Genomic DNA, 26,553 nt, shown 5'->3' on the forward strand with positions numbered 1-26,553 from the left:
TTTTACACTCGTTTAATTTTTTCATGGTACGACTATCCACTATGCGACACTTACCTTTGACTAAAGCACTGCTGAATAAACCATTCATACTAAAATTGCACTGTCATCACGTTTTAAATGATTCGAATTGTTTGTACAATGAAACGACAATGTTTGAAGTGGGCGCACTTTGTTTACCGGCGACGGGAGAGCTGGGGGAGAGAGAGGTGGGGGGGTTGGGGGCGAGGCGATGGCGTTACCGTAGTGCCGCTATTGTCTGCGCAGTGCGCAATCTACCAGTGCTAAAACTGTACTTACATAGCTATGTGTTACTTATTAGATATTTACTTTTGTTACTTATTTACTGTTTTTAGTTCACTCGTTTCCGGTTCGTTTGTTTTATTTGTGCACGTTATGATTTTAATGTTAACGATTGATAGTGGAATGTATTACAAATGTAAACTTCGTATTAATATGATGGTATTAAGGTGCGGTAACGACGTTAAATATATGAATGCATGCGGGGTATGTGGAGGTGCCGGCTGTCTGAAATTTGTTTTACACAAAACGCTATTTTTGCGGGGTATATGCGTCCGCGGGTTATATGTGTATGCGGGCGATATGCGGGAAACTCTCGCCTCGCAAGACCACAAGGTGCCCGGTCCAAGACGATGAAGACGACCCACTCCAAGGTGACGATGATGATGGAGGCGGCGGCGGCAGCTCCTCGGTTCCCCCACAGCAGCAGCAGCCCAGAGCCCCGTTCCACGCCGGCTTTTATCCCCCCTCACGACCCGGCCACGCCCCTTTCCCCCCCCTCCCCTCGAACTCTCTATCACCGCACCTGGCCCTGTCTGTCTCTGTCCCAGTTACTATTGACGACCACTTATCCTCACGTGACCCTGTCTGTTCCTGTCAAGGCAATTAGTAACCATGGCCACGGGGAGCCGTCCTGTCCTTACACGTATATAGACTCATCGATATCCATCGAAACCCATATACAGAGAGATATCGAGACTCGTAGAGACATGGGCTAAGTGGACTACGGTTTGCCCAATCCTGGCCCAGCCGGATCAACAAACTTAATAAACTAACATAGAGACGCATAGACATACATAATGACTCATTGAAATACATAGAGACTCGTGGAGATACATAGACTCATAGAGATACATAGAGACTCAGAGACGCATAGAGACTCGTATGGATAGAGACTCATAGAGATACATAGAGACTCAGACGCATAGAGACTCGTATGGATAGAGACTCACAGAGATACATAGAAACTAATAGAGACTCGTAGAGATAGACTCATAGAGAAACATAGAGACTCATAGAGATACATAGACTCATAGAGATACATAGAGACTCGTAGAGATACATAGACTCATAGAGATGCATAGAGACTCAGAGACGCATAGAGACTCGTATGGATAGAGACTCATAGATATACATAGAAACTCATAGAGACTCGTAGAGATAGACTCATAGAGATACATAGAGACTCATAGAAATGCATAGAGACTCAGAGACGCATAGAGACTCGTATGGATAGAGACTCATAGAGATACATAGAAACTCATAGAGACTCGTAGAGATAGACTCATAGAGATACATAGAGACTCATAGAAATGCATAGAGACTCAGAGACGCATAGAGACTCGTATGGATAGAGACTCATAGAGATACATAGAAACTCATAGAGACTCGTAGAGATAGACTCATAGAGATACATAGAGACTCATATAGATACATAGAGACTCATATAGATACATAGAGACTCAGAGACGCATTAGAGACTCGTAGCGATAGAGATTCATAGAGACTCGTAGATATATAGAGAGATGTATAGGGTTACACTGATACATAGAGATACACATGGACTCATAGAGATACATGTAGGCTAATAGAGATACATATAGACTCGTATACATAGACTAGCTCTACTGTCCGGTTTCACTCGAGACTTGGATTCTTCTCTTGGATTAATACACGGCCTTGCATTGTGTACAGTCTGGAAGCTACCCACATGGCAAATTTCAAGTGTGTTGCATTTTGGGAAGTATGCTAAACATTTAGAACGGACACACATTCACAAATTTCCCTTTTATATCTACAGACTCAGAGATACATAAAAACCCATACACAGAGATAGCAAGACTCATAGAGATACATAAATATATAGGGACTCGTGGAGGTAGAGATTGGGTGAAAAGTGGGGCTAAGTTTTGCCTAACTGGCCCAGCTGGTTCAAGAAACTTAGTGAAAGAATGAGACGATCATGGATCTAAACGTCAACGATTTGTTAGCCTGGCACAGCAGGGGGGGGGGGGTCACATCTGATGGTGGTGCCTCTACCACGCATCTCAGTCGACCCGTGGCACCTGCTGGGTCTGTCACGTGACCTCCTGGTGCACCTAGCCTGGCACAGCAGGGGGGGTCACAGCTGATGGTGGTGCCTCTACCACGCATCTCAGTCGACCCGTGGCACCTGCTGGATCTGTCACGTGACCTCCTGCCAGCAGCGAGAGCCTTCGACACTTCACGTGGCAGCCTCAAAGTGCACCTAGCCTGGCACAGGCGAGGTGGTGACGCCACAATCACTTCGTGTGTGGGTGAATGGGCACGTGCTAGAGAACAGATGGGATGACGCGAGGGCGGTGACGTCATCGCCCATGGTAACACCACCACACTGAGGAATCACGTCCCCACCAGATATGCGATGACGTCATCAACGGTGGTAACACCCCTACATAGGAATGACGTACCCACAAGGTCTGCGATGACGTCATCGACGGTGGTAACACCCCACAAGGGAATGACGTCCCCATAAGATCTGTGAAGACGTCATCACGCGTGGTAACACCCCACAGAGGAATGATGCCCCCACCAGATCTGCGATGGCGTCATCACGTGTGGTAACACCCCCTCGAACTGAAAAACAACGTCACCATCAGATTGGCGGTTGACTTCATCACGCATGGGACCACCCCCACAGAGGAATGACGTCCCCACCAGATCTGCGAGACGTCATCACGTGTACTAACCCCCCCCCCCCCCTACTGAGGAATGACATCACCACCAGATTGGCTGGTGACGTCGTCACGTATGGCAACCCCCCACCTACGGAGAAATGACGTCCCCACCAGATCGGCTGATGACGCCATCACGTATGGTAACATCCCCGCCTACTGAGAAATGACGTCACCACCAGATTGGCGGTTGACGTCACGGGGCGAGAGGTCGCAGCTGGTGGCGCGAGGAGCAGGCGAGGGGCAGGAGGCGCTAGAGGTGAGGGCCCAACTCCTCTTCCACCTCCACCTCGTCAACACCTCCACCTCGTCAACACCTCCACCACCTCCTCGTCAACCTCCTACTCCTTCACCACCACCACCTCGTCAACACCTCCACCACCTCGTCAACACCAACTCCTCTTCCTCCACCTCGTCAACACCTCCACCACCACCTCGTCAACACCTCCACCTCGTCAATACCAACTCCTCTTCATCCACCTCGTCAACACCTCCACCTCGTCAACACCAACTCCTCTTCCACCTCCACCTCGTCAACACCTCCACCACCTCGTCAACCTACTCCTTCACCACCTCCTCCACCTCGTCAACACCGAATCCTCCACCTCGTCAACACCGACTCCTCCTCCACCTCGTCAACACCACCACCACCACCTCGTCAACACCGACTCCTCCACCTCTTCACCACCACCTCTTCACCACCACCTCGTCAACACCAGCTCCTCTTCCACCTCCACCTCGTCAACACCACCTCGTCAACCTCCTACTCCTTCACCACCTCCTCCACCTCGTCAACACCGACTCTTCCACCTCGTCAACACCAGCTCCTCTTCCATCTCCACCTCGTCAACACCAACTCCTCCACCTCGTCAACACCAACTCCTCCATCTCGTCAACACCGACTCCTCTTCCACTTCCACCTCGTCAACACCACCACCACCTCGTCAACCTCCTACTCCTTCACCACCTCCACCTCGTCAACACCGACTCCACCTCGTCAACACCAACTCCTCTTCCACCTCCACCTCGTCAACACCACCTCGTCAAGACCGACTCCACCTCCTCTACCTCCACCATCACCACCATCACCATCGTCACCACCATCATCACAAACACCATCATCACAAACACCATAATCATCACCATCATCATCACAAACACCATCATCGTCACAAACAACATCACCACCATCATCATCATCGTCACCACCATCATCACCATCGTCACCATCACCACCATCATCACAAACACCACCACCATCATCACAAACACCATCACCACCACCATCACAAACACCATCACCACCATCACCATCGTCACCACCATCATCACAAACACCATCATCACAAACACCATAATCATCACCATCATCATCACAAACACCATCATCGTCACAAACAACATCACCACCATCATCATCATCGTCACCACCATCATCACCATCGTCACCATCACCACCATCATCACAAACACCACCACAATCATCACCATCATCATCACAAACAACATCATCACCATCATCATCACAATCACCATCATCATCACCACCACCATATCACCAACACCATCACAAACACCATCATCATCACCACCATCATCATCACCATCATCACCACCACCTCTGTTGGTCAGATTCACAGAAGTCGTGAACGAGTGGGTGGGAGTGGTGGTGTAGTGGTTAGCGCACTGTGTGTGTGTGTGTGGGGAGTGGTGGTGCAGTGGTTAGCGCACTGTGTGTGTGGGGAGTGGTGATGCAGTGGTTAGCGCACTGTGTGTGAGTGGTGGTGCAGTGGTTAGCGCACTGTATGTGTGTGTGGGGAGTGGTGGTGCAGTGGTTAGCGCACTGTGCATGTGTGTGGGGAGTGGTGGTGCAGTGATTAGCGCACTGTGTGTGTGTGGGGGGAGTGGTGGTGCAGTGGTTAGCGCACTGTGTGTGTGGGGAGTGGTGGTGCAGTGGTTAGCGCAGTGTCTGTGTGTGGGGAGTGGTGGTGCAGTGGTTAGCGCACTGTGTGTGTGGGGAGTGGTGGTGCAGTGGTTAGCGCACTGTGTGTGGGGAGTGGTGGTGCAGTGGTTAGCGCACTGTGTGTGTGTGTGTGGGGAGTCGTGGCACAAAGTGATGATGACCCTGCTGAGGCTGCGGTGCCTCAAATATTGGAAGAAGTCACCCCCTGTGAGTGGCTGGCTGAGGTGCCATCTGTTGAGGAAGTACTGAAGGCGATCCGGAGTCTGAGACCAGGAAAGGCAACGGGCAGAGATGATCTCCCAAGCGAAATGCTGAGGGAGGGTGGCGTTTGTGCACAGACTGCCCTATATGATATCATAACAACAGTCTGGACCACTGGACGGGTTCCGCAGGATTGGAAGGATGCCCTGGTGGTCCCCCTTTTAAGAAGGGGGACCGCACAGACTGTAACAACTACGGGGGCATCTCACTCCTCAGTGTGCCGGGAAAGGTCCTGGCAAGGATTATTCAACATCGCCTTGCCAGGCACGCTGAGGAGAGGCTTGCGGTGCCCCAATGCGGTTTCAGGAAAGGGTAGTCCTGCACAGATGCCATATTTTCTGTCCGTCTGCTACAGCAGAGGTGTAGGGAATTCCAACAAGACCTACACCTCTGCTTTATTGACCTTGTCAAGGCCTATGATACCATCAGTAGGCCTGGGCTCTGGGTTCTTCGTGCTTTTGGAGTACCTGACCCTCTGCTCACGATCATTAAGGACCTTCATGATGGTGAGCGGGCCCGGGTAAAACTACATGGTCGGGAGTTAGAGCCATTCCCTGTACACCTTGGGGTGCGACAGGGGTGTCCTCTGGCTCCCACATTATTTAACATCTATTTTGACCACGTAGTTCGTGAAGCCTTCAATAGCTGTACCGGGGGAATCTCCATTTGGTACAGATATAATGGGAGGCTGATCGATGCCCGGGTGCGGTCAAGGGATGGCTCCCTATTGCTCAACCACGTTATGTATGCTGATGATTTGGTAATAGCTGCTCATTCAGAGGAGGAGTTGGAGACGCTGCCGCTGAGACTGGAGCATGCCACTAAGAGGTGGGGCCTTACCATCAGCCCCACCAAAACTAAGCACCTGCCTGGGTATTTTGTACCATCGGACACTCCACCCCCACAACTCCCAATCGGTGATGGGGCAGTTGTGGAGATAGTGGAGTTTCCCATACCTGGGCAGTGTGCTTATGACCGGCTCCAGTTTAATAGCAGAGGTCTCACTCCGAATGAGTCGAGCGGCAATATCTTTTCATCGGTTGCATAACGCTGTGTGGAAGCTACCTGGTCTGTCGCTCCGCACTAAGCTTCAGGTCTTCTCGGCCACGGTCATTCCCTCTCTTCTCTACGCTTGCGAAACGTGGACCCCCCTAATGGAACATCTTCGCCAGTTAGAAACATTTAGGCTGGCCTGCCTACGATCCATCCTGGGTTTAACCAGATTGGATTGTGTGAGGAGCTCACAAATCCTTGGAAGATCTGGGCAAGGTCCCATCGGTGAGCTCCTCCGGCGGGCAAGGCTGCGATGGCTGGGTCATGTAGCCTGCATGTCCAGCCATCGCATGCCGAAACAGCTTTTGTTCGGCCGGATTGAGGGGGCTAAACGGGCGCGGCACGTGCTAGAGAAGAGATGGAGTGATGTGGTACAGGAGGACGTGGAGCTGAGTGGACTTGCCAATGACTGGTACCAGCGGTGTCAAGATCGGCCTCTGTGGAGGAGGCTCGTGAAGGACGCTACTGGGCAGTTGGAGGTAGTCGCCCTCCAACAACAACGGAGGGCGGAGGAGCGACGCTCACAACAACGAGCGGAGCGCCGGGTGGCTGAAGCACAGCAGGTTGGCACAGTAGGGGGCACAGGTGGTGCATCAGCCAGTCATCTCAGTCAGTCGACCCGTGGCACCTGGGTCTGCCCCGTGACCTCCTGCCAGTGGGCGTTCGACACTTCACGTGGCCTCAGGGTGCACATAGCCTGGCACAAGCGTCGTAGTGACGTCACCGCCACTTAGTGGCGAATGGCGGTTGTTGTTGGTGCAGTGGTTAGCGCACTGTGTGTGTGGGGTGTGGTGGTGCAGTGGTTAGCGCACTGTGTGTGTGTGGGGAGTGGTGGTGCAGTGGTTAGCGCACTGTGTGTGTGTGGGGAGTGGTGGTGCAGTGGTTAGCGCAGTGTCTGTGTGTGGGGAGTGGTGGTGCAGTGGTTAGCGCACTGTGTGTGTGGGGAGTGGTGGTGCAGTGGTTAGCGCACTGTGTGTGGGGAGTGGTGGTGCAGTGGTTAGCGCACTGTGTGTGTGTGTGTGGGGAGTCGTGGCACAAAGTGATGATGACCCTGCTGAGGCTGCGGTGCCTCAAATATTGGAAGAAGTCACCCCCTGTGAGTGGCTGGCTGAGGTGCCATCTGTTGAGGAAGTACTGAAGGCGATCCGGAGTCTGAGACCAGGAAAGGCAACGGGCAGAGATGATCTCCCAAGCGAAATGCTGAGGGAGAGTGGCGTTTGTGCACAGACTGCCCTATATGATATCATAACAACAGTCTGGACCACTGGACGGGTTCCGCAGGATTGGAAGGATGCCCTGGTGGTCCCCTTTTTAAGAAGGGGGACCGCACAGACTGTAACAACTACGGGGGCATCTCACTCCTCAGTGTGCCGGGAAAGGTCCTGGCAAGGATTATTCAACATCGCCTTGCCAGGCACGCTGAGGAGAGGCTTGCGGTGCCCCAATGCGGTTTCAGGAAAGGGTAGTCCTGCACAGATGCCATATTTTCTGTCCGTCTGCTACAGCAGAGGTGTAGGGAATTCCAACAAGACCTACACCTCTGCTTTATTGACCTTGTCAAGGCCTATGATACCATCAGTAGGCCTGGGCTCTGGGTTCTTCGTGCTTTTGGAGTACCTGACCCTCTGCTCACGATCATTAAGGACCTTCATGATGGTGAGCGGGCCCGGGTAAAACTACATGGTCGGGAGTTAGAGCCATTCCCTGTACACCTTGGGGTGCGACAGGGGTGTCCTCTGGCTCCCACATTATTTAACATCTATTTTGACCACGTAGTTCGTGAAGCCTTCAATAGCTGTACCGGGGGAATCTCCATTTGGTACAGATATAATGGGAGGCTGATCGATGCCCGGGTGCGGTCAAGGGATGGCTCCCTATTGCTCAACCACGTTATGTATGCTGATGATTTGGTAATAGCTGCTCATTCAGAGGAGGAGTTGGAGACGCTGCCGCTGAGACTGGAGCATGCCACTAAGAGGTGGGGCCTTACCATCAGCCCCACCAAAACTAAGCACCTGCCTGGGTATTTTGTACCATCGGACACTCCACCCCCACAACTCCCAATCGGTGATGGGGCAGTTGTGGAGATAGTGGAGTTTCCCATACCTGGGCAGTGTGCTTATGACCGGCTCCAGTTTAATAGCAGAGGTCTCACTCCGAATGAGTCGAGCGGCAATATCTTTTCATCGGTTGCATAACGCTGTGTGGAAGTTACCTGGTCTGTCGCTCCGCACTAAGCTTCAGGTCTTCTCGGCCACGGTCATTCCCTCTCTTCTCTACGCTTGCGAAACGTGGACCCCCCTAATGGAACATCTTCGCCAGTTAGAAACATTTAGGCTGGCCTGCCTACGATCCATCCTGGGTTTAACCAGATTGGATTGTGTGAGGAGCTCACAAATCCTTGGAAGATCTGGGCAAGGTCCCATCGGTGAGCTCCTCCGGCGGGCAAGGCTGCGATGGCTGGGTCATGTAGCCTGCATGTCCAGCCATCGCATGCCGAAACACCTTTTGTTCGGCCGGATTGAGGGGGCTAAACGGGCGCGGCACGTGCTAGAGAAGAGATGGAGTGATGTGGTACAGGAGGACGTGGAGCTGAGTGGACTTGCCAATGACTGGTACCAGCGGTGTCAAGATCGGCCTCTGTGGAGGAGGCTCGTGAAGGACGCTACTGGGCAGTTAGAGGTAGTCGCCCTCCAACAACAACGGAGGGCGGAGGAGCGACGCTCACAACAACGAGCGGAGCGCCGGGTGGCTGAAGCACAGCAGGTTGGCACAGTAGGGGGCACAGGTGGTGCATCAGCCAGTCATCTCAGTCAGTCGACCCGTGGCACCTGGGTCTGCCCCGTGACCTCCTGCCAGTGGGCGTTCGACACTTCACGTGGCCTCAGGGTGCACATAGCCTGGCACAAGCGTCGTAGTGACGTCACCGCCACTTAGTGGCGAATGGCGGTTGTTGTTGTTGGTGCAGTGGTTAGCGCACTGTGTGTGTGGGGAGTGGTGGTGCAGTGGTTAGCGCACTGTGTGTGTGTGGGGAGTGGTGGTGCAGTGGTTAGCGCGCTGTGTGTGTGAGGAGCGGTGGCGCAGTGGTTAGTGCACTGCGTGTGTGCATTTGGGGAGCGGCGGTGCAATGGTTAGCGCACCACACTGCGCTACGAAGCCAGCACAGACCCGAGATCAATTCCCGCTCACGGCCAGCAACACCAACGACAGAGAATATGCGACCTGGTTCTGGTGCACCCCCAAGGTTGACTGCTTGGTGCTGTTTGCCTCGCGCCTCACCACGGGTGGGGGGGGGGGTACAAAGGCGGCCGGGCACGGCCTTCAATCGGTGCCACTGGCTTACAATACTTGGCCCAACAACCCCCATCAAGGTTACTTGTTTTTGTGTCGTGCGAAGGTCCCTCAAGCATAGCGAGGGCGGCCCCATTCCAGGGTGGAACCGTGCAGTGATGGTGAGGACCAAGAAGAAGATCACAGGTAGACTCAACACTGCACCGTAGACTCAACACTGCACCGTAGACTCAACACTGCACCGTAGACTCAACACTGCACCGTAGACTCAACACTGCACCGTAGACTCAACACTGCACCGTAGACTCAACACTGCACCATAGACTCAACACTGCACCGTAGACTCAACACTGCACCGTAGACTCAACACTGCACCATAGACTCAACACTGCACCATAGACTCAACACTGCATCATAGACTCAACACTGCACCATAGACTCAACACTGCACCATAGACTCAACACTGCACCATAGACTCAACACTGCACCATAGACTCAACACTGCACCATAGACTCAACACTGCACCATAGACTCAACACTGCACCATAGACTCAACGCTACACCATAGATTCAACGCTGCACCATAGACTCAATGCTGCACCATAGACTCAACGCTGCACCATAGACTCAACGATGCACCATAGATTCAACGCTGCCCCATAGACTCAACACTGCCCCATAGACTCAACACTGTACCGTAGACTCAACGCTGCACCATAGACTCAACACTGTACCGTAGACTCAACACTGCCCATAGACTCAACACTGCCCCATAGACTCAACACTGTACCGTAGACTCACCACTGCCCCATAGACTCAACACTGCACCATAGACTCAACACTGCACCATAGACTCAACACTACTCAGACTCGACACTGCACCATAGACTCAACACCGCACTATGGACTCAACACTGCACCATAGACTCAACACTGCCCATAGACTCAACACCGCACCATAGACCCAACACTGCACCATAGACTCAACACTGCACCATAGACTCAACGCTGCACCATAGACTCAACACTGCACCATAGACTCAACGCTGCACCATAGACTCAACACTGCACCATAGACTCAACGCTGCACCATAGACTCAACACTGCACCATAAACTCAACACTGCCATAGACTCAACACTGCACCGTAGACTCAACACTGCACCGTAGACTCAACACTGCACCGTAGACTCAACACTGCACCGTAGACTCAACACTGCACCGTAGACTCAACACTGCACCGTAGACTCAACACTGCACCGTAGACTCAACACTGCACCGTAGACTCAACACTGCACCGTTGACTCAACACTGCACCATAGACTCAACACTGCACCATAGACTCAGCACTGCATCATAGACTCAACACTGCACCATAGACTCAACACTGCACCATAGACTCAACACTGCACCATAGACTCAACACTGCACCATAGACTCAACACTGCACCATAGACTCAACACTGCACCATAGACTCAACACTACACCATAGATTCAACGCTGCACCATAGACTCAACGCTGCACCATAGACTCAACGCTGCACCATAGACTCAACGATGCACCATAGATTCAACACTGCCCCATAGACTCAACACTGCCCCATAGACTCAACACTGTACCGTAGACTCAACACTGCACCATAGACTCAACACTGTACCGTAGACTCAACACTGCCCATAGACTCAACACTGCCCCATAGACTCAACACTGTACCGTAGACTCAACACTGCACCATAGACTCAACACTGTACCGTAGACTCAACACTGCCCATAGACTCAACACCGCACCATAGACTCAACACTGCACCATAGACTCAACGCTGCACCATAGACTCACCACTGCCCCATAGACTCAACACTGCACCATAGACTCAACACTGCACCATAGACTCAACACTACTCAGACTCGACACTGCACCATAGACTCAACACCGCTCTATGGACTCAACACTGCACCATAGACTCAACACTGCACCATAGACTCAACACTGCCCATAGACTCAACACCGCACCATAGACCCAACACTGCACCATAGACTCAACACTGCACCATAGACTCAACGCTGCACCATAGACTCAACACTGCACCATAAACTCAACACTGCCATAGACTCAACACTGCACCGTAGACTCAACACTGCACCGTAGACTCAACACTGCACCGTAGACTCAACACTGCACCGTAGACTCAACACTGCACCGTAGACTCAACACTGCACCGTAGACTCAACACTGCACCGTAGACTCAACACTGCACCGTAGACTCAACACTGCACCATAGACTCAGCACTGCACCATAGACTCAGCACTGCATCATAGACTCAACACTGCACCATAGACTCAACACTGCACCATAGACTCAACACTGCACCATAGACTCAACACTGCACCATAGACTCAACACTGCACCATAGACTCAACGCTACACCATAGACTCAACGCTGCACCATAGACTCAACGCTGCACCATAGACTCAACGCTGCACCATAGACTCAACGATGCACCATAGATTCAACACTGCCCCATAGACTCAACACTGCCCCATAGACTCAACACTGTACCGTAGACTCAACACTGCACCATAGACTCAACACTGTACCGTAGACTCAACACTGCCCATAGACTCAACACTGCCCCGTAGACTCAACACTGTACCGTAGACTCAACACTGCACCATAGACTCAACACTGTACCGTAGACTCAACACTGCCCATAGACTCAACACCGCACCATAGACTCAACACTGCACCATAGACTCAACGCTGCACCATAGACTCACCACTGCCCCATAGACTCAACACTGCACCATAGACTCAACACTGCACCATAGACTCAACACTACTCAGACTCGACACTGCACCATAGACTCAACACCGCTCTATGGACTCAACACTGCACCATAGACTCAACACTGCACCATAGACTCAACACTGCCCATTGACTCAACACTGCACCATAGACTCAACACCGCACCATAGACTCAATACCGCACCATAGACTCAACACCGCACCATAGACTCAACACTGCACCATAGACTCAATACTGCCATAGACTCAACACTGCCCATGGATTAATATTCTTGGTTTTTTCGGTACAGTCACGTAGAAGGGAAACAATAAAATAATACGTGATATTTTTATTATTTTTATAAATTTATTGTTTCCCTTCTACGTGACTTTACCGTAAGAACTAAGAATATGAATCCCTGCAGTCACGAAAGCTTTTAATAAAAACTGCCCATAGACTCAACACTGCCCATAGACTCAACACTGCACCATAGACTCAACACTGTACCATAGACTCAATACTGCACCATAGACTCAACACTGCACCATAGACTTAACACTGCACCATAGACTCAATACTGCACCATAGACTCAACACCGCACCGTAGACTCAACACCGCACCATAGACTCAACACCGCACCATAGACTCAACACTGCCCATAGACTCAACACTGCACCATAGACTCAACACTGCACCATAGACTCAGCACTGCACCATAGACTCAACACTCCCCGATAGACTCAACACTGCCCCATAGACTCAACACTGCCTATAGACTCAACACTGTACCATAGACTCAATACTGCACCATAGACTCAACACTGCACCATAGACTCAACACTGCACCGTAGACTCAGCACTGCACCGTAGACTCAACACTGCACCGTAGACTCAACACTGCACCATAGACTCAACACTGCACCATAGACTCAACACTGCCCATAGACTCACCATAGACTCAACACTCCCCGATAGACTCAACACTGCCCCATAGACTAAACACTGCACCATAGACTCAACACTGCACCATAGACTCAACACTGCACCATAGACTCAACACTGCACCATAGACTCAGCACTGCACCATAGACTCAACACTGCACCATAGACTCAACACTGCACCATAGACTCAACACTGCACCATAGACCAAACACTGCACCATAGACTCACCACCGCACCATAGACCCAACACTGCACCATAGACTCAACACCGCACCATAGACTCAACACTGCCCCATAGACTCAACACTGCACCATAGACTCAACACTGCACCATAGACTCAACACTGCACCATAGACCAAACACTGCACCATAGACTCACCACCGCACCATAGACCCAACACTGCACCATAGACTCAACACCGCACCATAGACTCAACACTGCCCCATAGACTCAACACTGCACCATAGACTCAACACTGCACCATAGACTCAACACTGCACCATAGACTCAACACTGCACCATAGACTCAACACTGCAACACAGGGTCACACACAATCAGTGCAAATGAGACTCCTATGCTGGTCCCTTTTGAGTTTCCGGCGGCGCGGACTCAACCGGAATCGTGGCATCTTCACACAACGGCGCTCGCTTTGCACTTTGTTCCGAGAGCGCAGCACGGAGCGTGAAGTCCGTGAAGCTCGAGCGAGCCAATGAGACTCCAGAGGAGGAGCTGGAGGAGGCTGCCCAAGATTCCCCCGAGTACCTGGACGACGCGGAGCAAGGCTACATCAAGATGGAGTTCTCGGACGAGGACGTAGACCAAGGTTAGTGGGGGGGGGGGGGTGGTGAGAAACGTCGCCGTCAATGACGTCGGGCGCGGGGGCGAGGGGCGAGCGCTCGAGTTGACGGTGTCCTGGGCCGAGGCTGAGAGAGCCGTTTCACGTCAGGTGGCGCCGCCGCAGCAGCAGGAGGTCGTGGGTTCGTGTTCAGTCTATGGTGCCGTGTTGAGTCTATGGTGCAGTGCTGAGTCTATGGTGCAGTGCTGAGTCTATGGTGCAGTGTTGAGTCTATGGTGCAGTGTTCAGTCTATGGTGCCGTGTTGAGTCTATGGTGCAGTGCTGAGTCTATGGTGCAGTGTTGAGTCTATGGTGCAGTGTTGAGTCTATGGTGCAGTGTTGAGTCTATGGTGCAGTGCTGAGTCTATGGTGCAGTGTTGAGTCTATGGTGCGGTGTTGAGTCTATGGTGCGGTGTTGAATCTATGGGCAGTGTTGAGTTTATGGTGCAGTGTTGAGTCTATGGTGCAGTGTTGAGTCTATGGTGCAGTGTTGAGTCTATGGTGCAGTGTTGAATCTATGGTGCAGTGTTGAGTCTATGGTGCAGTGTTGGGTCTGTGGTGCAGTGTTGAGTCTATGGTGCAGTGTTGAGTCTATGGTGCAGTGTTGAGGCTATGGTGCAGTGTTGAGTCTGTGGTGCAGTGTTGAGTCTATGGTGCAGTGTTGAGTCTATGGTGCAGTGTTGAGTCTATGGTGCAGTGTTGAGTCTATGGTGCAGTGTTGAGTCAATGGTGCAGTGTTGAGTCTATGGTGCAGTGTTGAGTCTATGGTGCAGTGTTGAGTCTATGGTGCAGTGTTGGGTCTATGGGGCTGTGTTGAGTTTATGGTGCAGTGTTGAGTCTATGGTGCAGTGTTGGGTCTATGGTGCTGTGGTGAGTCTATGGTGCGGTGTTGGGTCTATGGTTCGGTGTTGAGTCTATGGTGCAGTGTTGAGTCTATGGTGCAGTGTTGAGTCTATGGGCAGTGTTGAGTCTATGGTGCAGTGTTGAGTCTATGGTGCGGTGTTGAGTCTATGGTGCAGTGTTGGGTCTATGGTGCGGTGGTGAGTCTATGGTGCAGCGTTGGGTCTATGGTGCGGTGTTGAGTCTATGGTGCAGTATTGAGTCTATGGTGCAGTGTTGAGTCTATGGTGCAGTGTTGGGTCTATGGTGCGGTGGTGAGTCTATGGTGCAGTGTTGGGTCTGTGGTGCAGTGTTGAGTCTATGGTGCAGTGTTGAGTCTATGGTGCAGTGTTGAGTCTATGGTGCAGTGTTGAGTCTATGGTGCAGTGTTGAGTCTATGGTGCAGTGTTGAGTCTATAGTGCGGTGTTGAGTCTATGGTGTGGTGTTGAGTCTATGGTGCGGTGTTGAGTCTGGGAAGTAGTGTTGAGTCTATGGTGCAGCGTTGAGTCTATGGTGCAGTGTTGAGTCTATGGTGCAGCGTTGAGTCTATGGTGCAGTGTTGAGTCTATGGTGCAGTGTTGGGTCTATGGTGCGGTGGTGGGTCTATGGTGCGGTGGTGAGTCTATGGTGCAGTGTTGAGTCAATGGTGCGGTGTTGAGTCTATGGTGCGGTGTTGAGTCTATGGTGCGGTGTTGAGTCTGTGGTGCGGTGTTGAGTCTATGGTGCGGTGTTGAGTCTATGGTGCGGTGTTGAGTCTATGGTGCGGTGTTGAGTCTATGGTGCGGTGTTGAGTCTATGGTGCGGTGTTGAGTCTATGGTGCGGTGTTGAGTCTATGGTGCGGTGTTGAGTCTATGGTGCGGTGTTGAGTCTATGGTGCAGTGTTGAGTCTATGGTGCGGTATTGAATCTATGGTGCGGTGTTGAGTCTATGGTGCGGTGTTGAGTCTGGGAAGTAGTGTTGAGTCTATGGTGCAGCGTTGAGTCTATGGTGCAGTGTTGAGTCTATGGTGCAGTGTTGAGTCTATGGTGCAGTGTTGAGTCTATGGTGCAGTGTTGAGTCTATGGTGCAGTGTTGAGTCTATGGTGCGGTTTTGAGTCTGGGAAGTAGTGTTGAGTCTATGGTGCAGCGTTGAGTCTATGGTGCAGGGTCTGAGTCTATGGTGCAGCGTTGAGTCTATGGTGCAGTGTTGAGTCTATGGTGCAGTGTTGGGTCTATGGTGCGGTGGTGGGTCTATGGTGCGGTGGTGAGTCTATGGTGCAGTGTTGAGTCAATGGTGCGGTGTTGAGTCTATGGTGCGGTGTTGAGTCTATGGTGCGGTGTTGAGTCTGTGGTGCGGTGTTGAGTCTATGGTGCGGTGTTGAGTCTATGGTGCGGTGTTGAGTCTATGGTGCGGTGTTGAGTCTATGGTGCGGTGTTGAGTCTATGGTGCGGTGTTGAGTCTATGGTGCGGTGTTGAGTCTATGGTGCAGTGTTGGGTCTATGGTGCGGTGGTGAGTCTATGGTGCAGCGTTGGGTCTATGGTGCGGTGTTGAGTCTATGGTGCAGTATTGAGTCTATGGTGCAGTGTTGAGTCTATGGTGCAGTGTTGGGTCTATGGTGCGGTGGTGAGTCTATGGTGCAGTGTTGGGTCTGTGGTGCAGTGTTGAGTCTATGGTGCAGTGTTGAGTCTATGGTGCAGTGTTGAGTCTATGGTGCAGTGTTGAGTCTATGGTGCAGTGTTGAGTCTATGGTGCAGTGTTGAGTCTATGGTGCGGTGTTGAGTCTATGGTGTGGTGTTGAGTCTATGGTGCGGTGTTGAGTCTGGGAAGTAGTGTTGAGTCTATGGTGCAGCGTTGAGTCTATGGTGCAGTGTTGAGTCTATGGTGCAGCGTTGAGTCTATGGTGCAGTGTTGAGTCTATGGTGCAGTGTTGGGTCTATGGTGCGGTGGTGGGTCTATGGTGCGGTGGTGAGTCTATGGTGCAGTGTTGAGTCAATGGTGCGGTGTTGAGTCTATGGTGCGGTGTTGAGTCTATGGTGCGGTGTTGAGTCTGTGGTGCGGTGTTGAGTCTATGGTGCGGTGTTGAGTCTATGGTGCGGTGTTGAGTCTATGGTGCGGTGTTGAGTCTATGGTGCGGTGTTGAGTCTATGGTGCGGTGTTGAGTCTATGGTGCGGTGTTGAGTCTATGGTGCGGTGTTGAGTCTATGGTGCGGTGTTGAGTCTATGGTGCAGTGTTGAGTCTATGGTGCGGTATTGAATCTATGGTGCGGTGTTGAGTCTATGGTGCGGTGTTGAGTCTGGGAAGTAGTGTTGAGTCTATGGTGCAGCGTTGAGTCTATGGTGCAGTGTTGAGTCTATGGTGCAGTGTTGAGTCTATGGTGCAGTGTTGAGTCTATGGTGCAGTGTTGAGTCTATGGTGCAGTGTTGAGTCTATGGTGCGGTTTTGAGTCTGGGAAGTAGTGTTGAGTCTATGGTGCAGCGTTGAGTCTATGGTGCAGGGTCTGAGTCTATGGTGCAGTGTTGAGTCTATGGTGCAGTGTTGAGTCTATGGTGCGGTATTGAGTCTATGGTGCGGTGTTGAGTCTATGGTGCGGTTTTGAGTCTGGGAAGTAGTGTTGAGTCTATGGTGCAGCGTTGAGTCTATGGTGCAGGGTCTGAGTCTATGGTGCAGTGTTGAGTCTATGGTGCGGTATTGAGTCTATGGTGCGGTGTTGAGTCTATGGTGCGGTGTTGAGTCTGGGAAGTAGTGTTGAGTCTATGGTGCAGCGTTGAGTCTATGGTGCAGTGTTGAGTCTATGGTGCAGTGTTGAGTCTATGGTGCAGTGTTGGGTCTATGGTGCGGTGGTGAGTCTATGGTGCAGTGTTGAGTCTATGGTGCAGTGTTGAGTCTATGGTGCGGTGTTGAGTCTATGGTGCGGTGTTGAGTCTATGGTGCGGTGTTGAGTCTATGGTGCGGTGTTGAGTCTATGGTGCGGTGTTGAGTCTATGGTACGGTGTTGAGCCTATGGTGCAGTGTTGAGTCTATGGTGCAGTGTTGAGTTTGTGCTTCATCGCTAACCACCACCAGCACCGCCTAACGCTCCCCGCGCTGTGCCGCAGACGAGGCGGCGGCGGCGGCGGGGCCGCTGTGCGAGCGCTGCAAGAAGGACGGCGTGGGCACGGGACGGGGCCGGCTCGGCTCCCACGGCCAGCAGAGCCGACGCGCCTGCGCCCACTGCGGAAAGTCCCTGCACGGCGCCACCTGGTCCATCAACCGGCAGCAGAGGAGGAGGACGGCGACGGTCGAGGAGCGGCGCCTGCGCTCGGCCCGGGCCTCCGTCAAGGGCTCCGCGCAGGCGAACTCGAGCAGCAGCAGCAGCAGCAGCAGCGGCAGCAGCGTCAGCAGCGGAAGCAGCGGCGGCGGCAGCGGCGGCGGGAAGCCGGCGGGCGCGGCGCAGAAGGTGACGAGCGTGACGAGCGAGGTGAGGCACGTGTGCGACGAGTGCGGCAAGCTCTTCTCGCACTACTTCAAGCTGAAGCGCCACGTGAAGACGCACACGGGCGAGAAGCCCTTCTCCTGCAAGGAGTGCGGCCGCGGCTTCACGCGGCGCGCCGTGCTGGAGACGCACGCCAAGATGCACACGGGCGAGCGGCCGCACTCGTGCGCCGAGTGCGGCCGGGCGTTCCTGCACGCGTCGTCGCTGCGCGTGCACGCCAAGAAGCACTCGGGCGAGCGGCCCTTCTCGTGCGGCGAGTGCGGCAAGGGCTTCACGCAGCGCTGCATCCTGGACGCGCACGCCAAGATCCACACGGGCGAGAGGCCGCACGTGTGCGAGGTGTGCGGCCGCGGCTTCCTGCACGCCTCCTCGCTCAAGGCGCACGCGCAGAAGCACACGGGCGAGCGGCCGCACGCGTGCGCCGAGTGCGGCAAGGGCTTCGCGCAGCGCTCGCACCTCAAGAGGCACGCGCGATCCCACTCGGGCGAGAGGCCGCACGTGTGCGACGAGTGCGGCAAGGCGTTCACGCGGCCCTCCATCCTGGCGACGCACGCGCGGACCCACACGGGGGAGTGGCCGCACGCGTGCGACGAGTGCGGCAAGGGCTTCGCGCACCGCTACAACCTGGAGACGCACTACAGGACCCACACGGGCGAGAAGCCGCACGTGTGCAAGGAGTGCGGCAAGGGCTTCTCCTGGATCAACAACCTCAAGAGGCATTCCAAAACGCACTCCGTCGACTGGAGCAATTGAGAGTCGGGACGGCTGGCCGGGTGGCCGCGGGGCGGAGAGGTGGTCGGGAGGTGGTGGTGGTGGTGGTGGTGTTTGCCAGGCGGTGGTGGTGGCCAGGTGGCGGCGGCGGCGGCGGCGGTGGTGGCGGCCGGGGCAAGGCTTTGTTGGAGAAGGAATCCAAACGAAGGAATTTGCGCGAGTCGCTTAAGTGACGGCGGTCACGCCGGCGACTTCCCGATTTCCGGGTTTTCTGAATGACATCTGAAAGATCCGCAAATGATTTTTAGTCCCTCCCCCCTCGTTTGCAAAATGTTGTACGAACCGCCGAGACGGAGCCACCTCCTCGCGTCTGTCACGCTGAGAGACGCGCCGGAGCGCGCTGCGTCCCTAGCCGTGTTGGGACAAAAACAACTCCGGGCCGGTTTTCGACCTCCCCCCCCCCCCCCCACCCGGGGTTTTCGTCGCGCCGCGGAGCCGAGCTCGTCGCTGGACCTGACGCCGCCGAGGTTGCGGCTGCCGCTGAGGTCGCCCTCCCGCAGGCGCTGCGGACGAGCGGCGCGTTGAGCGGACGCCACGGCGAACTTGGCCGCCGGCCACGGCGAACGTGGCGGCGGTGGAGAGAGAGCGCGGACGTGGCGCCCCCCACCCACCCCCCCGCGGTTTGCGACTCTGTGAAAAGCGCCTCGCGGGTAGGGAAAGAGGCGGCGCAAGCAGCAACAGCAGCAGCAGCAGCCCATACAGCCGCAGATTCTGCAGCAGCGGGGCCAACGTGCAGCAGTTGCGGACTGAGCAGCAGCTGATAATGAATTTCTAGCAGTGGCAGCAGCAGATGCTGCAGCAGCGCAAAACGATTGGACGGCAACAGCTGCCGGGAGCGGATCATGCAGCCGCGGGGAATACTGTGCAGCTGCAGTTCTGTGATAGCAGCCGCTGCGGCAGCAGAATGTGCGGACTTCGAGGGTCCGGTTTGCGTGAAGCCTCGCGTGGCATCCGGACTCGCGTGTCGTGCCGCAGAGGGCGAGCGGGGATCGTGACGGTGCCGGACGAGGGCCGAAAGGTCACGCGCGCCATCAACCAAACGAACACCGGGGTCACGCTGGGCGTGTGACTCGCGCGTCCACGGCCCGCGGACAACCTTCGGCGCAAATGCTGCCGGGTTTTTCCCGGATTATGATTATTAGCGAGAGCACTCCACCCACAGCATTGGGGCCGCATAGCATGGCTGAGGTGGTAAATTAAAAGAGAAAAGTGTTCACTGCATTCTCCGGATTGTACGAAGATGCACTTTGTCCCTCCCCCTGTGTTTTAGACCTTTAACGTTGCCGGGAGGGTTGTCTTATAATCGGGTGCGAGTGTGCGGTGGAGTGGTGGCACATTGGTTAGCTCGCCGCGCTACGAGGCCTGCGACCCAGAGTTCTATTACCAATAACAGTGACTGCGAATACCTTGAACCCGGTCCTGGGTCTCTTCTCCCCCCCCCCGCGTCGAATGAGTACCTGGTGCGGTGTGTGTAGTCAACCTCGGCGCTGGTGAGACAAAGGCAGCCGGGCGTGGTGTTAACCACACCATCCCTCCTCGTGTGCTGCACTTACCATAACAGGCGCTTGCTCGCACCGCTCGTCCTAACAGCCTGTTACAGGCAACGCGGGGGAATGAGGCCAGGTCTGCGCAACTTTGTCGACACTGGGCACACGTTTGGGGTGTGCCTTGCTTTTCCGGAGGGTCTTCCGATCCGGATTGAGACGAGCGTTAGGCGGTCGAGTGAATTGGAAATGGCAAAGGTCAGCCCCGTGATTGGTTTTGGCCTCTCGACGCTACGTGGAAGTTGATCTGTGGCGTTTGCCATCCTCTTGAAACTTGTAGCGGTGTATAACAACCGACGATAATCTTGCACGAATTTAACATAAGATTCGTGAATTGCCTGACGGATTGATTGCATGCATCGTGAAGCATAAGACTTATTTTTGCCGAATCCGTATGACGTGAATATTTACATGCGCGCACACACACACTCACACGGGTATGAGCTCGGTTGTAATATCTGTTGGGATCGGTTTTTGTTGTTTGAATAGTTTTTGAGGAAGTGCTGAACTTGTGACGGAAGCTCGCTCCCGAGTGTGGGCAACAAACAAGTACCTCTTGAAGGTGACATAGATGAGAGTGTTAATGCCTTTCTTGAATTGAGCGAGGTTACTCTGCGAACTTCGGGATGATGGGGGGGGGGAATTGAGGCGGCGATGATGACGATGAGAGGAGGGAATTCCCAAGTGGAGTAGTGCAAGGGAAGAAGCATTCGAAGAAGTGTTTGTGACTTTGTAGTGTGGTGCGTGAGTGAATTATGGAGCGAGTGGGTGAGTGAGTGAGTGGGTGGGGATGGGTTGGGTGAGTTTGTGAGTTGTTGTGACCGGCAGGTGCGGTCGTTGGACAATGTGATGGGTGAGATGAAACAGTCTGGTGGTCCGGGTCCTCAACATGGATAGAGGAATTATTGGGTGAGGTTCACGGAATTGGTGGCCCCCGGGTGTTGTTTTTCGAGAGAGGTGGAATAAAGCAGAAGTTGGCCCTGGAAGATGGCCTCAGAACTAATTCTGAATCCCCTTGAGACTCTGTGAGGCTTAATTATACTTAATGAAATTAAGTATCATTTATTGCAATACACACACTGGGACTCCAAACAAAGACAACAAACGGGACCGAATTATTATTCTAGTGGGAGAAACCGCCATTGCCAGTCTGTCCGACTCAGCTGACTGGTTTGTTACTTGATGTATCAGACCTCTCCTTAAGTTCGTGGGAGAATCTTTAGCGGATGTGCCGAGCATTTGGCTGTGTGGTTCCTCCTAAGAGAAAGCTGACATGTGTTACACAGCCATCGGCAATGCACCGTGTTTCGGTTGGGATCGTATCTCATTAGCAGCGACGCCTTCAGATGCTTTACAGGAAGGCGGATGGATGCAGCAATACCACTTGTTATTTGGTACAGCATGCTGCCACAGAGATTGGCAACGGACTTTTGGAACGGCCACACGGCTTGCAAATTGACGGCTGGGTTCATTGGGCGTTCGGCCACGTTTGTTCTCGGCCGATGAGTTGCTTTGTTGCCGCTGTTCAGCGGTCTTGGTGGATGACAGCCACCCATGGTGTTTGTTCTGCTCCGCGTGGATCACAGTGACACTGGTGAGATGTTAAACAATACGGGGTAGGGCAAGAGTCGGTGAAAACGTGGGAGAGAGAGAGGCTAACACGGGTACGGCCCCCATCGCCCTTTGAGGCCATTTGTCTATGGGTGTTGGTGCAGTTGGGTTGGGCAAATTGCGGGTATAAGGTCAGGTGATGGCCAGAGTACAGAACGTGCTACGACATAGTAGCAATGTCCTAAGTTCGGTTTAAGATCCGATTTTCTCTTAACTCAAAGTAAATAGAGCATTACGACGATGAAACGTACGTTTGGTCTGGAGCACTCGTCACAATAACGCAGCCTAATGACAATAACAACGCTAAAATCAACATTACTAACAAACCAGCTGGGATTTACCGAGTGATGACGTGCCGGCAATGTTGCAATTGGGACGTCGCGGTGGCCATGTTGTTTGAGAGAAAGTCACCTTGGTCATGACGCTTGAGGGTTGTCTTGAGAAGCGATTGTCTGGTCCAGTGAGAGTGATGGTGCAACCCCTAGCAACGTGGCCATGACGCCTGAGGGTTGTCTTGACAAGCGATTGTCTGGTCCGGTGGGAGTGATGGTGCAGTCCCTAGCAACGTGGCCATGACGCCTGAGGGTTGTCTTGACAGGCGATTGTCTGGTCCAGTGGGAGTGATTGTGCAACCCCTAGCAACGTGGCCATGCCGCCTGAGGGTTGTCTTGACAAGCGATTGTCTGGTCCAGTGGGAGTGATGGTGCAACCCCTAGCAACGTGGCCATGCCGCTTGAGGGTTGTCTTGACAGGCGATTGTCTGGTCCAGTGGGAGTGATGGTGCAACCCCTAGCAACGTGGCCATGCCGCTTGAGGGCTGTCTTGACAGGCGATTGTCTGGTCCAGTGGGAGTGATGGTGCAGTCCCTAGCAACGTGGCCATGACGCTTGAGGGTTGTCTTGATAGGCGATTGTCTGGTCCAGTGGGAGTGATGGTGCAGTCCCTAGCAACGTGGCCATGACGCCTGAGGGTTGTCTTGACAGGCGATTGTCTGGTCCAGTGGGAGTGATGGTGCAACCCCTAGCAACGTGGCCATGCCGCGTGAGGGCTGTCTTGACCAGCGATTGTGTGGTCCAGTGGGAGTGATGGTGCAACCCCTAGCAACGTGACCATGCCGCCTGAGGGTTGTCTTGACAGGCGATTGTCTGGTCCAGTGGGAGTGATGGTGCAGTCCCTAGCAACGTGGCCATGCCACCTGAGGGCTGTCTTGACAGGCGATTGTCTGGTCCAGTGGGAGTGATTGTGCAACCCCTAGCAACGTGGCCATGATGCTTGGGGGTTGTCTTTACAGGTGATTGTCTGGTCCAGTGGGAGTGATGGTGCAGTCCCTAGCAACGTGGCCATGCCGCCTGAGGGCTGTCTTGAGAAGCGATTGTCTGGTCCAGTGGGAGTGATTATGCAGTCCCTAGCAACGTGGCCATGACGCCTGAGGGTTGGCTTGATAGGCGATTGGCTGGTTCAGTGGGAGTGATTGTGCAGTCCCTAGCAACGGCTCTTACGAGTGTATGGCTGTCACGATCTCAGTACGACACCCATACTTTGACTTTGGATACGTTTTTTTCTACTTGTGACATGTTATGATCGCTCTATAATTTTAGACTGCCCGTCAGGGGTCGTGGGAGTGATGACGTCACCCTGAACAACGGGCAGTCCGGGACTTGAGAGAATTACGAGCTCACTGCGACTCGTCACGTAACTTTAAGGAGTCGCGATCTCGCTACCGGACTCCTTTAACATTACTTTGACTTACAATCAGTTTTCTCCTAAGCAACGAATCTTATTTGAGTTGAGAGTGTTACGATTTCACCACTACGTCATATGTAAAGTTCAAGTAATAACATTCTCACTACGACACACTCATTTTACATTACTTTGATTTGCAATCAGTTTTCTCTTAAGGAATCTTACTTTCGTTAAGAGTTAACGATCTCACTGCGACATATGTAAGTTTAAGGCGTTACAATCTCACTACAGTGCCCAACTTTTACCTGACTTTGACTCGCGATCAGTTTCCTCTTCAGCAAGGACTTTTACTTTTAGACAGAGTTATGACCTATATAAGTTTATGGAGTTATGATCACACTACAACGTCCCCGTTCCACAGTTCTTTGACTTACGGATTCGCCTCCTCTTCCGTCAGTTTTCATCGTACCATCATTTGTAGCCTGGCGGACTTAGCGCGAATCTTAAGGGCGTTTGATGTACTCTAGCCCCCAGAGGTAGGTTAACAGGTGGGGCGGCGAGAGTAAATCTACAATATGGAAAGAAGAAAAAGCAAAGTAGATTGGTCGTGGAGTGGAGGGCTGTGGACAGGCATTGTTTGGGCAGCAGTAATCTCATTTATATTGATTTATTTTGTTCTCCTGCTTTTTACTGGGGTTGCCGGCTTCCTACTGGCGCCCATAGCGCACACTCGTCCAACGCAAAGAGTGGATTTATCGAACAGCGACGCGTGATGAAAATCTCTCGCGATAAGATACGATCCCCTTCCAAATACGTCTGGCAGCGTGGAAGAGTAGGCCATTTATACCCCCCCCCCCCCCACCGTTTAGAGCTTCCTCTTGTGAATGCTCCTTCCACAAGCAGCGGCGTGAGTGGGCAGTTGCAGGTCTGAAACATCTACAATACGATATGACATTTCGCGACTTGACGGTTATCGCGATATCGCTTGCTCCATGAACGACTCTGTAATTGTGTTTCACGATTCGTGTCGTGTTTATGTGATTTGCTGTACCGCCCCACGAATAAAGATTCACGCGCGCGAGTTCATTAAATCACCGTTAATGCAACACGGGCCTCCCACGAGTCGTCTGTCATTGCGATGCCATAGTCCGCTTCGTGCATATTTGTCGTCGTCGTCGGCGGCGGCAGTCGTCCCTCTTGGTTCGAGGATGATGTCCATCAAGTTCGGTGGCGGCTCTTGAGGTGGCTGATGAGTCCCAGTTGTGGATCTGCAGATTTTTGGGCACGAGGAGCCACGCGGTCTCCCGGGTGGAAGTGGGGATCCGCAGTGCCCCGTTGGCTTCCTTTTCCTTTCTCTTTTTGGCGGCGATTCAAACCTCCGGCGTCGAGACGTTGGGTCTCGAAGTGGGCCATGGATGTTGCAGCCGTAGAGCTGGGCGGGGGGGGGAATCCTCGATCCCGGTGCGGGTGCCCAAAGAACCATCCACGCGTTTTGCCTCCTGCGTGCGGAGTCTTGACCGAGGGCTTCGAGGTTTCACGGGCCCAGCCTCCTTCGCCAATCGTCCCATCGCCTGCTGTGACTTTTCCTGACCTGGCGAAAGCCTGCGTTGGGGGGTTGATTTACGTGGGTTGGGGGGGGGTCTCCCGGTGCGCGAGGGGTGGGATCGACGCCACCTTGACGCATTTGGGTGGCCGAGTCGAGTGGCTCGACTCAGCCACCTTGACGCGTTTGGGTGGCTGAGTCGAGGCAACCGGAGCCACTTCCAGCCTTCGTCGTCCGCCTTCGCAGCCGTTGAGACCCAAAGCCCCCCCCCCCGTCCACATGTTCCACAGCCATGGAGGACTTCTTGTATAGCTTTTAGTCTGGAACCTCTCGTTTCGCTTTGCCGCCAGGCTCCCGAGGACTTCGCTCTTGGGATCGGTGGAACGCCCAAACCTCTCCACTACGACAAGGTGGCGATCCTCGGGGATTACTGTTGCGACGACACCGCCCTCGGTAGGGTAAAACTCGCCTGTCCCACGGCGGTATAGATCCAGCTCGTGTTCCCCATTAGTTGGGGGGGGAACAATCCAACGCTTGGTGAATTCTGCTTCGCAATGACAGGAAGAGCCGACGTTGAAGGAACGCTTGGCCGCCACAAGCCAGTTTACCCCTGTGGTAACTTTTACGACACCTCTTGCTTTTTAACTCTAAGTTAATAAGTAATATTTAAACAAATTTAAAAAAAAACAAAAACACGCTTTAATGAAATGTACCCTACTAGTAATGGCAGAACTTCACGATTCCAGGAAGTGGCCGAGAAGCTTTGCCACAACGTAAGGGGACCGTGGTGATTTACAGCCAACGTCAGTTGAGCGTGGACAATTAGACCCAAGCCGAAACATAACATACACAAAATAATGTTTAAAAATATGTATATTTTTATGATAGAATATAGTGTTGTCATCGGTGTGACA

At 53.2% G+C, this 26,553-nt stretch overlaps 1 protein-coding gene across 1 annotated transcript; it reads left to right on the forward strand.

The window, feature by feature from the left end:
• The first annotated feature begins 3,119 nt into the window (after positions 1 to 3,119).
• LOC116957893 (uncharacterized) lies at positions 3,120 to 25,202 on the forward strand. Its single transcript, XM_032980335.2, has 4 exons — positions 3,120 to 3,270; positions 9,686 to 9,765; positions 13,991 to 14,140; positions 18,111 to 25,202. The coding sequence occupies exons 2-4, from the start codon at positions 9,738 to 9,740 to the stop codon at positions 19,238 to 19,240; spliced, it is 1,308 nt and encodes a 435-aa protein (XP_032836226.1). The 5' UTR covers positions 3,120 to 3,270; positions 9,686 to 9,737; the 3' UTR covers positions 19,241 to 25,202.
• Positions 25,203 to 26,553: the final 1,351 nt, after the last annotated feature.

This window comes from Petromyzon marinus, chromosome 66, assembly GCF_048934315.1.
Source record: "Petromyzon marinus isolate PM22_M1 ecotype Great Lakes invasive population chromosome 66, UKy_Petmar_22M1.pri1.0, whole genome shotgun sequence".
NCBI lineage: Eukaryota > Metazoa > Chordata > Hyperoartia > Petromyzontiformes > Petromyzontidae > Petromyzon > Petromyzon marinus.

Bases quoted from the DNA above. Each gene is read 5' to 3' on its own strand.
- LOC116957893 (XM_032980335.2), top strand. From the start codon at position 9,738: ATGGTGAGGACCAAGAAGAAGATCACAG. The intron at 9,766-13,990 runs GTAGACTCAACA...CCGAGAGCGCAG, and splicing joins GACCAAGAAGAAGATCACAG to CACGGAGCGTGAAGTCCGTG. The intron at 14,141-18,110 runs GTTAGTGGGGGG...GCTGTGCCGCAG, and splicing joins GGACGAGGACGTAGACCAAG to ACGAGGCGGCGGCGGCGGCG.